At 40.3% G+C, this 15,967-nt stretch overlaps 1 protein-coding gene across 10 annotated transcripts in view; it reads right to left on the bottom strand.

The window, feature by feature from the left end:
* The window catches only part of ARVCF (ARVCF delta catenin family member), a 248,041-nt gene that overhangs the window by 142,461 nt on the left and 89,613 nt on the right, over positions 1–15,967 (bottom strand). For 9 of the 10 annotated variants that reach the window (XM_058036945.1, XM_058036944.1, XM_058036953.1 and 6 more), the window contains 2 exons: positions 13,525–13,621; positions 8,865–9,110 (listed from right to left, as the gene is read on the bottom strand). In XM_058036945.1, coding sequence (XP_057892928.1) covers positions 8,865–9,080 — 216 coding nt within the window. In that variant the 5' untranslated portion in view covers positions 9,081–9,110; positions 13,525–13,621. The remainder of the gene's footprint in view (positions 1–8,864; positions 9,111–13,524; positions 13,622–15,967) is intronic. The other variant, XM_058036947.1, reaches the window with a different exon arrangement.

The following is a 15,967-nucleotide window of genomic DNA, read 5'->3' as shown; positions in this document are numbered from 1 at the left end:
AGCTTAAGGCATCATTCTCTCATCCAGAAGGCAAAAATGTGGTTTGCCATGACGTACCGGACTAATAACTGTCTGCACAATCTACCCATTTTCATGGTAATTACTGTCCTCTTCAAACCAAAACCTGAAGCTGTTTTGCAGTCCCTTCTGAAGAGAGAATTAAGGTCTCTGTGTATGAAATTTATTCCAAGCAGGTTTCTTGTATTTTAAATAGTTGCATATGAAAATAAGACTGCAAAAAGGAAGAAAAGCTAATCGGATGGGTTAGAAACACAGACACTAAAGTTCTTTGCAATCTTTAACTACAGTATTCTAAAAATGCCCTGTGCCAGCATTTTAGATTAAGTCCTAAAAATGAAGTCTGATGCTATTCCGCAGCATTTCCCAATCACCACAATTACGGATAAAAAATATTCTCTCCAGCTAGTAATTTAGTAGCTTAAAAAAGAAGCAGTTGTTGAGGTTTTGTTTGGTTTTTGTTTGGTTGGTTTGTGGTTTGTTTTTTTTCTTCATAATACCTAAATAAATAGTAAACTGTGACATACATTTAAATCAAAGGCTTTAATTACAGTTGGCACACAGCCTCAGGCTGCCCATGGCCATCTTTGGCCATTCTGTTTTCAGTCACACTGATGACTTCAGTGAATCACTCCACATTTGTGACAAAGCAAGCAGGAACATAATTTGAACCATTAACAAGATGGCCTAAACTAGCAAAAGACTCAATAATTTTTCAATGTCATCATAACCCACCATCCATTCTGGGCTCTTTCAGCATTAGTTCACAAGAGCTTGCAGACACTGCAGACACCTGAAAGGCAACTGTAGAAAATTTTTGAGTTTAAAAGCGAGGTTGAACCCTGCAGGTCCAAAGCCCAAAAGGCTCAGGGGAAGAGGAAATTGCCAGGTTGGCTGCTTGGTGGTTTTAAAGTTTCTGCAGCCATATGTGTCTGTGTGAGGGAAGAGGCTCACAAAGGCTGACCAGCTCCTGGGCAACGCCTTGCAGGGATGAAACTGCCTTGCTGCACCCCTACGGATCAAGGCCTGTATTAGGAACAAAATCTTTTCATTAAATTGGGAGATATAGTACAAAAAGATTTTCTAATGGTTTAAAATCTTTCTTCCTGAAGAACCCAACTAAACTAATACAGTCATATGCTTGGGAACTAAAATGTAGGACAACTAAAAATCTTAAAAAGTCAGGACAATTAATCATGTTTTGCTGCCTGAACTGAGAAACAAACAAGCAGCAGGACATGAAAAATAAATCACAACTTTAATGTAAGATGATTCATGTTAATTATCAAGAAGCAAATATGGTAAATGGGACTAGAAAGTTGTTTTTTTAAAAAAAACTTGTTAAACCTGATACTGCTCTTTAATGTTTACATTTTATTGTTCCTATTTAAGACTTTTTTAATAATTAATTGCTGTTATACTTGCTGATGTTGTAACACTCAGAGACATCATGCAAAGAAAAGCCTAGATGCCTGTTTACATAATGAGAATGCACTGCAATCAAAATTTAATTTTAATGTATTTCTCTTATATGTACGCCTAAAAGAAAACATAGTTCTATTAGTAAAGCAATGTAAAATCATGGAGTATTACTATGGAACTGTGAATTTTTCATTTAATTTAAATATTTTTAATTAAAACCTGGCACAGCTCCAGGCCAGAAAGGCTAACAGTTGTGAAAAGTCATTCTTTCACAAGTCTTGTCAAACAAAGTAAGAAAATCCTTGCTTTTCAATTGCTTCCAAAACCTCATTCAATAAAAATTTACACTAAACAAAAGGACTTGGAACCATGAAGGCAAATGAAACTGCAAAAATATTTGAGATGCTTAGAGCAAACACGGCCATTGCCTTGCACTATTACCATCATTACTGTGAAGCAGCTGCTGTCCTGCAGACAAACATTAGATGGCACTTTGGAATTCAGCAGTTCCCACAGAGAGTTGCACAGCACATATTTAACAGATGAAGTGTGAGATGTGAATGTGAGGTACTTTTGATGACAGAGAGAAAAATGACATTTCTGCAAAGGTGTGATTTTTGGAGCTGGAAGTGTATTTTCAACCTGCACATGTAAAGCTATAAAATGGTATATAATTAAGTTTTGAAAAAAAACCCAAGTCTTACAAAGAATAAAGTCATTTTTCCTGCAGAGAGAGGGTCAGTTTCTGGGTCCCTTTTTATTTTTTATTGAATCGTTTGGAATCTACTTTTTAAACTAGTCTTGCTGACAAAGTTTTATACAAATACTTCTCAGATAACACATCAGATTTTGAGTGGATTCAGCTGCATGCCAGCAGTTCTGAGCCCCAAATAACTCTCCTAAGTGGGGTTTAAGTAGTTTGCTTATCAAATAAATCCCTTCTGGAAAGAATTGCACAGCTTCTGATTCAGCTGGTCAAAGCTTCTTAACTGTTGCTGAAACTGATACTATTATTCCCATTCCCTTGTATCTGTGTTTTTATCATCTAAGGCCTTAAATGAAGACTGAAGGATAATCACAAGGGTAGGACAATTCAAGAAACAGATGAACAAGCAAATGTTAATTCTTGCTGGAATACCACTTGAGTCCATTTTCAGAGCCTCTCATATGATATATACCAAGATGCCTGTTGCACAAACTTATATTTTTTTACTTTTTTTCTGGGCTTCTGCTAGGGAATTCCTCCTGCAACACATGAAGCAGGTTGTAGGATTTCCTTTGGAATTTGGGTCATCCCAGCAGAAAGGCAAACAACAGGAGCTCCTCAGTGGTGCCACATGCCACACTGTCACTCTGAAGTCTCTATCTGACACCTGCAGTGACTCCAGGAGAGCTCCTGCTCTGGCAGCAGCACTGCCCCAGGCCAGCTGCAGGGTTTGGGCTGAGGAGCACCAGCTCCTGCTTCAGCTTCCACCATTGCTATCAGCCAAAGGTCCTGGCTCTCACTCTAAACCAGGAGCTGATGCTTTCACAGACATGGGACAACATCCATAGAAAAGATGTTCAAAGTTCCAGCCTGCAAGCTAAATGCAATTACTATCATGTCCAGCACAGGAGAAGCCAGGGACAGGAACACATCTCCCTGCAAAGGAGCTGAGTAATGGCTCCTGGTGCAGTTCCCAACTGCTGGGATCCCTAGGTAGTGTGAATTCTGATCTAAGAACTCATTCTCCCATGGGAATCATATTCCCAAATCTCCCTCCTCCTTCCCCCCAGAGCCTTTGAATAGTTGCACATATGCAGAAGCTGAAACCTGAGCCAGGTCACTCCCAGAAGCTCAGTAACTCACACTGAGTGTGCAGGCTCAGGCTGAGGGCAGTGAGTGCTCCTGTCACTGCCAGGAACCAGCACAGCCAAATCACAGAGTGAGGGGAGCTGGGCAGGGCCAGCAGCAGCCACAGATGGGGTGTGAGGTGACTGACACCAAACCATGTTGTACCCCACAGCAGAATGTGCATTTCTATGGGTTCCACTGGCTCTATAAAGGAATAAGGATTATCCTTGCAAGTTCTTTCAACATTTTGCTTTCTATCACTACTGGCAGAAGAACATGCATGGGTTAAGTACCAGTGAGTTTTTTCCTTGGTATTTGGCAATGTAGCAGGAAATAGTACTGTAACACCAGGGAGCTGTCATGAACTGACAGCATTGTTGTCTGTACCTGACCTTACCTGTAAGGCAAAAAAAAGGAATTTTCCATGCTGTCAGTCCCTTAATGTGAGCACAAATATGTTATATAACACAGGAGGCCAAGAGGCACTACAAACTCAAACTAATTACATGAAACTTTACGCACAAAGGTGGAACTGCATTCTGTATGAGATGCACAAGAGAGAAAAAAGGCAAGGTGAAGATTCAGTGAAGCTCAGAACCCATTTTTGCCTCTTTTCTAGATATGTTTAAACATACATACAATATTAAAGCAACCATTATATACAATATTAATGCACCCATGTTCTTACTATCAAAGCACTGGAAACAGTCTCTATATATTCTAGCAGTCTGTACTATGTCAGTGTAGAGCAGAGAATCTTAAATAAAAGTAATGAAATACAGACAGAAGTGCTATTGTAGCCTAGGCTGACTCAGAAAGGTTAACTTGATGGTATTTTCTTAGAAAAGCAATTTGACCTAATCTTGTATTTTTTTTTAATTCTCACCATGTGTTCTGGTGTGCTTTAGAGTTCACCTTTTATTTGAAAATAACCCTCAATTCACTAAATGTCAAAACTTCTGTTTTGGCAGAAGTCACAGGTACCTCAGATTAACAAAATGACTGAAGAATATGGGTACTTAATTATGGCTTAAAAATACCTGCCTGAAAAAGAAAAAAAAGTCAAATGTGGGTGTTTGTTTTCAAGCAGGTGTTATTTCTCTGGAACATAAGCTTATATATAAATGATCCAAACTGCAACTATGAAAATATTCTGTATTTTTTTTCCATAAGCTAATTTTCCTTGAACAGCTATAATAATATTTGCAAAGTGAAGGAAAAAAATAATTTTATTAATTTGGCTCACTTTTTTATATAAGAACATCCCAACAAACCCACCAACAGGAACGTAAAAGAATCACAGTTATAGTCAAATGCATTAACTTTTTAATTATTGGATGATTCTGTGAGTGTGAAGAGTTCTCAGATCAACCCATGTTACTTCTCACAGGCACATCAGAGTCAATATATCTGACAAATAAAACCCTGTACCAGCAGCATGTAAAAGGCTGACTTCTGTTATTTGTACCGTGTGAGATTTGGCAATTCCGACAGCTTTCCTACCTGTAAGAAGGAGGATAATGCCTTTTTCTGACTTAGAAGACCCCTCTCAAATCCCTGTAGGGCACTACAGAAGTCCAAGTATTGTTCCAGTGCTTTTGCTGGCAACAGGGGTTTATTGAATACTGTACTTTATTTTGGTTATGCAACATTAACAGGAATGGAAGTTGTCACCACATACTGATGGGAAACAATCTTTGAATGCAAACCTTGTTCAGCTCCCCAGATGATCAGATTTGACAGAGCTTCTCTGAAACCCATGGAGCCACACCAGTTTAAACCAAGGCAGGATATAATCTTGTGTTTAATAAGTATCACATGTCTAATGTTTTAATAAAAGTGTATATACATACATAGATATATAAAAGAGTATTCTTTATTAGTAGTAAGTTCTGTTTTGTGGTGGTAATACTGCATCTCTCTGTCAGCCTGTCACAGCCCATACCCCACATGGGCACATCTGTATCTCCTTCCTGCCCAACTTCAGTTCCCACTGTGAAGAGCAGCAGAAGGCTGATTTGGAAACCAGGTAGGTTAAACTATACTTCATACATGAAGAACAGTAAGATTTCTCAGGCTTGTAAAAAACATTATCAACTAGACACTTGAGCGTGTAGAAGACATGTGATGGGGGCTACTCACCAGTGACTTATTGGACTGTGCTTGTCCTGGAAACCTGATCAAAAGGCAAAGACTGCCAAGACTTCAATGGCCTGAAATACTGTAGTAACCAATGTACATGATTTACCTCTAAAGTCAGAGAAGCAAACACAAATACACATTAACAGACCACTCTCCTGTCTTTAGTACAACCAGAGTTTCCCTTCCAAAACCCAACAGCAGTGATCAGCCACGTGGCTCCCACCACTCAAGGCCAGAGACAGTCAAGAACAACGTTAAAACCTGCAGAGAGTTTTAGGAGATTTTATTACCGTGATAAAAGATCTGTGGCCAAAGTTTCATTAAATGTTACATTTTCCAGACTAATGCCAAGGTTTCCACTGTGTAACTAATGACCTTTTGTCCAGAGGGTTCTTAGTCTGAAAGAGCACTTTATCTGACCCTTCAGAATCCGCAGTAACACATGTACAAAGCTGCTATCTTCCCAAAGTTCTCCAGTTGAAACACCCTAATTCATGTCACTGGCTGCACACTCAGCAACAAACTCTAATTGCAGCTACAGTGGAAGCCTGGGGAAGCTGCACAGAGCAGAAGTGACATTTACCCATCATTCAGGCACATTAAGCACAAAAAGCACTTTTGTCCCCATTCACCAGGGCCTGTGTGGGTTAAAGGGGACTTGTCCCTATGGCAGGAGCTGCTCACAGCCTCCTGCAGGAACACAGATGGGTACAAACCTCTGCAGAGCCTGGACGTTTGGCAGGCACTGCCAAACTGCACACCTTGGCCCCTACCTGAGTAAAAGACTCTCACTAACATTAACAGGAGACATTTCAACAACGCTTAGGACCTCTCATTGTGGGGACAGTGCTTCCCAGAAACCCCTACTCTGAGAAAGCTTCCTCTTAAAGAATAATCTCAGCTATTTCTAACTAATATCTGAACAAACCATTCATGATTTGTTTAGATTGTTCAAGTAATCAACCTCTCTCATGAAAAGGTAATTTTTAAGTTTAAGGTAATTTTATTAAAAAATATCCACACTTATCACAAAATCAAGAAGCCTATGCACGCACTTTTTGGCAATTACAGCACATCCCTGACCTCATCTGCAGATCTGGTATTTCTCTTTAAGAAGAAAAGACAAGACACAATGGCATAGACACTCACAGAAAAAGTCAGCAAGTGCACCAGAGTTCATATGTTCCATTCCAGTATTTGAAATTCACACTGAACAGGCAGAACTCATCAGCAATTGGCCAACTGGGCTGTCTAGGACAAGGAGTTATTGTTATGGAATGAGTTTAAAGCTGCTATTTAAAAAAAAAAATTAAAATGAAAATAAGAGTTCCAGGATTCATTAATTAGAATCAATATTTTCATAAGACCTTGATTTTGTCTTTTGAGAACTTCAGAACAGTGTAACACTCCTGGCACATTGCCCACATATATAGTACTTTTCCATGTCTAAAATTAAAAGGGAAAAAAAAGGACTTAATTTTCCATTCTAAGAAGGGAGTAAGTGTGGGATTGTATATTGAACAAGAAGTTGTGAGAGAGACTGTTTACAAAGCCCTGACTATACACACTTGCCTAACAAATCCCTTTGGCAGATTCCACTTTGACAAACAAACAACATGGAAAACTGATGCCTGGTTGTGAAGATCATTAAAGATTATTTGTCACTCTCATAAAATGGAGTTAACCCTCCTTTCTTTTGTCCAAATCATACACAGAATAACTAGATTATGTATAATCACCACCAAAAGCTGCTACTTGAGTTACTTTGCAATATTCCTTATACCAAGCAGTTAACTGGGGTGATCTGCAGCACTCAGCCAGTGCTCGGAACAGCCTCAGAGAGGTGGATTTCACTGCAGGGTGTGAGCAACCCCCACAGACAGCAGAGCACAGACAGCCTTTTGCTTTGTGTACTATGCACAATGAAATGCAACACAAAACACCAGAGATGAAAATATTATATACTCTTCATAAGACTGAAGATACAGCTTTCATCCTTCAGTTAAACACTTTTTAATTCCAGTAAGTCAGGGAGGAATTTGGCCTTCGCTATACTTTATGAAAATTCGCACAACTAACTTTACATTGATTCTTAATTGTGAATATTTAGCTATTTAACCATTTATTTCATATACAAGGAACTCTAAAAACCTCAGTGCTAATTATAATTTAATTAAAGCTCCCCTCACCCAGTGGCAGGGAGCTGAGCCTACGCAGATTCAGCCTGGGGTCACTTAGAGGGGCTGTTTCTCCATAAGAGTCACGTAGACCCCAGTAACTTAAAACTCTTTTATTAAGTTTTCTTGGAAGTGGTTAGACCTTAAGCTATTACACTGCAGAAAACTCATGCTTCATCAGTTTTGTGGATAAGGAATTTCATTCTGAAGCTATTAATCAGGCACTTTGCACAAAGTCATTCCGAAAAAGTGAAGGTGAACTTGTCCTTTCCCTATAAAAAATACGTAAGCACATCTCCCCTCTCCCAGCCCAGCAGCTCATCAGAGGATAACCACCTACAGCTCCTACCACACATGGTCAGACTTTTACCCTGACCAGTGCAGGCTGCTCCTGTCACATGAAATCCCAAATTCAGGCATCTTCATGTAAAAAACATGGCAGCTGTTACTAGAAAAGCAGTGCTGCCATAATATAAGGTAAAATCTGCCTCAATACAAGTATAATTGTAAAACAGTCTGGTATAACTGGGAAACAACTTCTGGAATCCTCATAGCCGAGAGCTTGCTTCTGAATTGAACAATGTTTTCTTAGAAAACAGACCTTCACAAATGGTACTATTGCTTCTGCATGACTTACCTTGTGTGTCAGAGGGGTTTGAGAGCTGAAGTAATTCAGAGACGTAAGTAGTTTGTCATTGCACATTTAAACAGTTAAAGAACGTGTATCAAGCAAAACAGTATTTGGAAATCTAAAGCTACCCACAAAGCCAGTTTGCATCATTAAAATAGTCTATCAATTCACTGCACATGAGAAACAAATTATGAAGTCCTCCCTACACAAACAATGAGGCTTTGCAGGAGGGAAATCCCTGCTTTTCATGCTGCTCCCTCTATTCAAAGTCCAGCTATTTCTAATGGAAATTTTGTTTGCTATGGAGATTATGATTCAGCCTTCTTTTACAATCACCAGCACATCACCAGACTTACAGCAAGTGCATAGATTAGAGGAGGGTGTGAAGATCCCTTCTTAGGGCTTTTACCCAGGTACACACATACTTTTAAAAGTATCCCATGAGCTAGGAGCAAGAGCAGCTTCCAAGGCAAGGCTCCAAAGGCGCCCAGCTGATGACAGCCCCGAGCTGGGGTGCAGTGTGGGTGCTTCAGACACAGCACACACCAATGAAATGCTGACAACACACCATGCACTGACTGTCTGGGATGGACACTGTGCTAGGGTGGGCTCCAGGGACAGTGAAAGGAGCAGGCTTTACCTGCAGTACGAGCTGCTGCCAGGCGGTTGCCAGGGGCTGACCATTGCCAATGTTGCAGATGCTCATGCGGTCTGCGGGCTGATTGGCACGCTCGAGTTGCAGGGAGACATTGCGCCGCTCCTCCTCAAGTGCGCGGGTGAGCCGCTCGAAACGAGCTTCTTGCTCTTTAACAGATGCCAAAATGCTGGCAGCAGACCTGATATCATAGTCATCCATGACTGCTTTCAAATGCTTCCTGCCTGTTAACTGACCAGGGCAAATGGAAAGGGTTAGGTAAAGGGTGGGGAGGGCACGGGTCAGAGGTTAAAGATAAAAATGCATATCGTTAGTCACCTTGCTAAAATACCGATTGCTCTAAGCAGCAAACTGCAGTGCTCTTTGAAAAGCATCCATCTTTCCATCCATTGATTTGATTTTAAATTAAAAGCAATTAATCTAAGACTTCCCTGTTCAAAAAAGAAAAAAAATATGCTCACCTTTGAGAAAATTTGTATTTAATTCCTTTTATCGTTTTGCTAAAACTGCTCTGACAAGGGTTTTCATCCCTCTTGCAGAGCTAATTTCACTGTGCAAATAATAATGTACTTAAAAGAAATACATAAAAAAAGATATGGCTGTAGAGGGAAAGAGGAACATTCTCACTACAGACACCTGGAATTTCTGTCTTTAACAGCATAAGTGAGAAGTTTAACATTATTAAGGACAGAAACTTCATGGTAGAAGAACACAGTTGTGTCTATTTTTTCCACACCTCCCCAAACTTAACAGACAGTAGCTGAAATTAGCTTTCATACTTAAATTATAGCAGCACACTGTAACATGGAAAACATTTTTAAATGCAGAAAACATTTTTAACTGCAATTGCAGTTGAAATGCTTGATGATTTCCGTCAATGAAACAGTCCTTCATGCTAATAATGCAAATGAAAAAGCAAACATCTTCCATGGAAAACACACAGGACTGCTTGTCTTTCAATGCAGAAAAAGAACTCAGAAATCAACTAGGTGGGTTATAACTTCTGCCTTATGTCTTCCCTAGCAGGGTAATGAAACAACCCCATTTAAAATCCTATCTTCACCTGTATGGTACATGCAGTAAAACTCCCCATTGATTCCACATATCTGTGACCTGAACACCACTTAAAATATTTTACTAGGAGTATGAAATCAGCAATATAATATAAACATAAATTATGGCCTCAACAGAATCCTTCATCAAAGTTAAACAAGTAACCCCTCTTAAAGCACCTACTGAGACAAGCAGAGGCAGAACTGTCTCAGGCTCCTGTACTTCAAGAACTGTTCATGTTCTGTGCTGAACTTAAGTCCTGAGAAATTGTCCCTCGATTTGCTGCCAAAGATTCTTTGTTTTCCATCTATCAACAAGGATTTCCATGAGCACAGATAGTTCCCTGCTCCCTGATGCTTCGCAATTCATCATTCAGTGCCTTTAGATGATGCACACTCTTGACTGATCCATTTTCCATGACTGTTACATTTATCAGGAGTCTCTCCTGTGCAGATTCTTTGGTAGCTCATAATAATGTGGTCATAATACTGTTATGTCCCAAAGAGGAGTATTAGTAGTGATTAAGCTGCATGTTTTTACAGTTTTTTGGGGACTCCTAAGCAGGCTGAAGTCTCCTTGCTTTTGTCAAATATGGCTGAAATCACCCAACAGGCCAAAAAAACACTGGGGCAGGAGTGACAGACCCAAATCCAATGGATTTCATGAGGAATAACCTGCCAGTGGCTCTGTGTTCATTGTTAACCCTTAGAGAGTTGCTGTTGAAAGGAATCAGAGTAATATAAAATCATGTTAGGAACAGCGTAAGGATTATCATGTATTAATCTCATAATGTTTACTTATAACCATGGCTTGAGCCTTTCATGTTTGCAGACCAGTAGGCAGAAATGAGTTTTGTCATTCATGCATTGATTTAACTTCTATTGAAATTCTGAAAGAAAATCAAAAACCACCAAAGGGTTTTCCAGATGTCACAGACTAGTCAAACGCAGACCAAACTGCCAACTTCTGAGACCTTCCAATAGATTATTAAAAGTCTATAAAACCTTCAGAGTACATTGGTTTCTGCAAAGGAGAATCAAAACCCTCTAAAAGGATAGTATGATTCATGGGAAGTCACAGGAAGACTCACCTGCTCTATCTCAGCATGATTTAGCCCTGGCACAGCTAGACATGAACACAGCCAGACTTTCTGGACCTCAGCTGGCTTGTGTGCAGCCAAGTTCCACATTTCTGCTTTTTTGCTTCCCTGCTTTTGCACAGATGGAGACAGCTCTGTTTGCTGTCACTACTCCCAGGAGTTCCAGGCCTGCTCATAGACTCCTTGGAGTGTGAAAGAGTGGGACTGCAAAGACCTGGACACAAGTCAGATTTTGGAAGAAATATCCCTGGGGTGGCATTTCTAGCCATACATTCCTAAAGACAAGCCCTGGGTTAGTGATCATCACTGCCCTCATGCTAGAGCAGACCAACAGCCTGGCTGCCACAGACCAAATACACCTCACAGGGGATATTCCAGGCCCAAGAAGAGTCTGGATCAGTCAGGATTCACAAATGCAGACAGGCTCCTTCCAGGTGCTGCAGAGCAGGAATTCAGCTCATCACACAGGCCCAGTTTTCAGGAACTGTCTGCAGCTAAAACTGCTCTTTCTCACATGCAATCATCACAAAAGTCATCTTTTGGGGTCCCACAGGCTGGGTATGTCTGTGGACTGATTTCAAAAAGTAAATCCAGTAGGGGAAAGAAGATGACAAGATGGTATCGACAGTAACTAAATTTAAAACAGGTTTCTTGTAGAACATATAATGCAAGTTCCTGTTCTGAGGAAAAGCATTAGTAACAGCGCAAGAAAAATCAAGAAGTCCTTCTTCAGAAGGAGTTACAGCTTTAATAACAAAAACCAAGTTGATGACTGAGCTGGTATATAACTTTCAAGTCACATTTTGATAATGTGACAAAGATCCTGTTTAGAAAATCCTTAATGAGATATAAGCCCTTGATGCCACACATGAGAAAACCTAGAAAATTTGGGTTCTATAAATGGTACAAATCTTTAGAGAGATCTCCCTGCAGGAAGTACAGTGTTAACCTCATTATAACCATAAATACTATGCTTCTTTTCTCTTTGCAAAGAAAAACACAGGCAGAAAATAAACTGTATAAATTTTCAGATACACAATTAGTGACCACAAAAATCCTAATTGCTATGCAGAAACAGCAGTAGGACCAATAACTGCCTTTTAAGTATTGTTGCACAAAGATGGACTTCTGCATTTCAAATGTTTTATTATCAGATAAGTATTTGCTTGCTGTTGATTGCACCCCTAATTACTAACCCCGGGTTTCAACAATTTACATTATCAGCAGTCTAGACTGGAGGAGAAAAATAAAAGTACTGACTCATGAGTCAGTTACTCAGGTTGCCACTTGCAATTTGCTACCATTTGTAAATAAATTAAAGTACATTGAAAAGGGTATCAATAAATGAAAATATTAGACCCAGAGCAGCCAGGTAAAAATTATTCCTTAGGCTGCACTTCTAAACACAGCAAACAGTTGCCTACAGAGTATCAAAGGCTACGCTGACAGCAGCAAATCTCTCTGTCCTGCCTACGTGACTCTAAATACATTAGTGCTGCACTGGAGTTAGAGCAAAGAGGAGATGTTTATTCTGACTGTTCCACTAATGCATCAGAGGAGGCGTTTGTTCTGACTGTTCCACTAATGCATCAGAGGAGCTGTTTATTCTGACTGTTCCACCAATGCATCAGAGGAGGTGTTTGTTCTGACTGTTCCACTAATGCATCAAAAGGCCCCTTCTGAGTCAATACAACCTCAGTGCTCACCCAGGATGAAAATCACCCCAGTGCAAAGGGCCAAAACAGGGGTCCTGCTCATTGCTAATACCCCAGCTCAGACCCAAGTCTGAGGCTCTTGGAAACACTGCCAAGACTCCAAGGGTCACTTGGCGCGCCACAAAAAACGTGAGTCAACTCTTCATGCTAATTTTGCTATTATAGGATGGAACTGACAGTCAAGAGTTTTTGAAGAGCCCTTCAGATTAAGAGGGGTCAAGTTCTGTGAGATTTGGGCACCTGAATCCTAACAGTCATGGGGAACCTCAAATCCCCTGCACTTCAAAGTGTGTTCCTGAGGAGATGGGGTCTGTGAGTGAGCTGCCTTTGGAGAGCGCAGTGTCCTCTGCCAGCGGCACAGCACAGCTCAGGCTGCTCCCAGCTGCAGGGGAAGGGGCTCACAGGGATCCCTCTCATCTGGATGCTGAACTCAGCTGCCCCACTACTGCTCTATCCAAGACCAGTCCAAGTCTGTCAGTCCTGCTGGCAGCAGATGTTTCCATGAGCATCAGGAAGCTCGTTCACAGAGCTGCTCAGCTGTAGGAGCAAACACGAAGGCCTGTGAGTGTGCATAGAAACAGCAGCTTTGTGCTTCTCCAGGGAAGAAAGCCAGCAGAATAAAAGCAAAAATGGGGCTTAAACAATCCATGGAACTGAAACATAACACATGCTAATGACATTCTCAGCCTCAAGTGCCACGAGAGATGAGTAGCATAACATGAGTGTTGCCCCCCATGCGACACCAGAAAGCATGCAGAGAAAACTGAGCCATACACACCTAGAGAGGTACTGAAGTCTGAGGGTTAGAGCTGCTGGGACATCACCCACTAAGAACAGAACAGACAAAGCAGGAGAGCAGCCTCAAGAAGAATCAGCTACAAGAGAGAGGAAAGAGAGACAGAGTTAGTTAATAAGGTATTACAGCCCCTTCTATACACAGTCAGTGCCCAGGTTCTTCTCACTGTGTTGTAGAAATTATTTATTGCACTGTTTTCCTCCTAACTTGTAGTAAAAGAAATAATGTTCAGAGAAGCCAATCCTGAGACTCCTAAAGGAAAAAAAAAAAAAACCACCCTGATTAATCAAATTTATCAGTGATCAATACTTGCATGTTCCTGTGAGATTTACAGTTAATGTCCAAAATCAGGGAAAACTCTAGACTGCAAGGAGGATGATGGAATGTTGCAAAGCTGGATGTTGAAATCAGGCAATTTAAAACACAGAGACCTAACAGGATGGTCTCAGAAATGAGAGCTGTTATTTGGGCACACAACTTTAGGCCCCTGTGAGATATGGAAGCCCCAAATGGCTCAAGATCATTTCACAGATCCCTGTTAGAGAGGGGACATTCATTTCTAAAATAAGAACACCGCACAATAGCTTGTTCTCCCTGTCTGTACGTGCACCTACCTGATCCTGTATGAAACCAAAGTAAAAGAAGCTTTTGGGATATCAGGTCATCTGTGTAGCTCAGTAAATCCCTGATGTATTTAGTCTTACAACATCTACCACTGAAACTTCTCTGGGTCAGCAGCTGCCAGTTTAGTCCCTGTTTTTGCTGGAGAATGAACAGCACCCATTTGGTAAGAAATGGTTCTGTGAGGCAGCACTGCCAGTCTTAAGCTACCACATCAAAAATGCTGCAACCACATGGCACAAAATGCAGAGCCAGTACAAATTCACTCTGCTGGTTCAAATGCTTTAGAACATTTTCAGAGAGGAATGTTGCCCTGGCAGATTTTTTTGCTTGACCAGGTATAGTCTGCCTTCCTGAAGCCAGCATAAACACAATTTCTTGTGTTTCAGCCAAATTACCAGAAATATGATCCTTTCTTTGCATGGATCCAACCTCAAAGGGCACAGAACCATCATGCCAGAAATCTCATTTTTTCTTAAACTAACAGTAGAAAATTCTGTGCCCAAAACTGTAAAAAAAGTTGTAAGAAAACTGTGCATAGATATGCCCAAAGATGAAAGTCAGGGGGCAAAGTGAGAGAAAGGCTAATTCTCAAGTAAATGGCCAGAGAGAGTAAATTAAACATAACTGAGTTTCTGGAGATAAAAGAATAACACTTTGGACACACATATATATAAAATACATGTAACACACTCCAAATAAACTGCTTCTCAGACTTTATGCTGAAATCTATCTTGAGCCTGGGTCCCCTCATGCTGTGGTTGACTGAGTTCTAATTTGACCCTTACGTGACAACCTCCACCAATGAATAGCAATGAGGAGCTCACAAAGAAAGCCATTTCAATATAGTTCTCTGGTAGCCACAGACAGACACGCTGTGCTGGTGTCAAAAGAAACAACAAAAAAGCTGCTCAGGGTTTTTGTGTTCCTTTGGACAGAGGCAGTCTGTGAAACAAGGTTTAAACCAGGGAATGAACGAGGGCAGTGGAAATGGTAACAGGAGAACTCCTTGGGAAGGAACTCTGCATCTTAAGGACATTGCAATGAATGCTGCAGCTCCCCACTTCCATTACTGCAGAAAAAAGCATCAATGTGAAATATTTGAGCTTTTACATTAGTAAGAAATTTCATCTGATCATCCAGCAGGGGCAATTCTGTATAAATAAATACATAAATCCTGCAAATAAATTTGCAGATTATCATACTATGAATGGGGTTAAGCAACACCAACTAAAGCATCCAAACATATGCTTGTAAAGGCAATACAGTTCCAAGATTTAACTCACTACAGAACTGGCTCTGGTCAATAGCACCACAGGATCTCCAATCTTACCAAAATGGTTCCCAGTTCATTTAAAAAGGAATAATTTAATTAGTCTTTTAATTAAAGGCACCGAAATCACACTGTAGTACCTCAGAAAAAAAACAGTTCTCAGAAAAAAAAAAAAAACCCTCAAAATTTTCTTATATCTAAGTAAATCTCTATATATTAATCACTAGATGCTTAAATGACACCAGTCTTCTTTCTACAGCTTCCCTTTGATAAAGATTCCTCACTTCAGCACTTTGCTACTAGGGTTTTCAAGGTATTCATTCCAAAATTTCATGCAGTGTTTTCAGGGCTTGCTGATACAGTGGGTCTACATAGATTTAATTACACTCTTTCCCCAGTAAGGTAAATTTCAACTGCTATATTCTTCCAAATGGAAAAGAAAAAAAATTATGGAAATACAGAACATCTTCTCACAACTGCATATATATAATAGCATAAATAATTCCGTTTAATGCTCTAAAATTGAAACTG

This window comes from Melospiza georgiana, chromosome 18 (assembly GCF_028018845.1).
Source record: "Melospiza georgiana isolate bMelGeo1 chromosome 18, bMelGeo1.pri, whole genome shotgun sequence".
In the NCBI taxonomy this organism is placed as follows: domain Eukaryota; kingdom Metazoa; phylum Chordata; class Aves; order Passeriformes; family Passerellidae; genus Melospiza; species Melospiza georgiana.
This window is presented reverse-complemented; position numbering and strand designations above follow the sequence as displayed.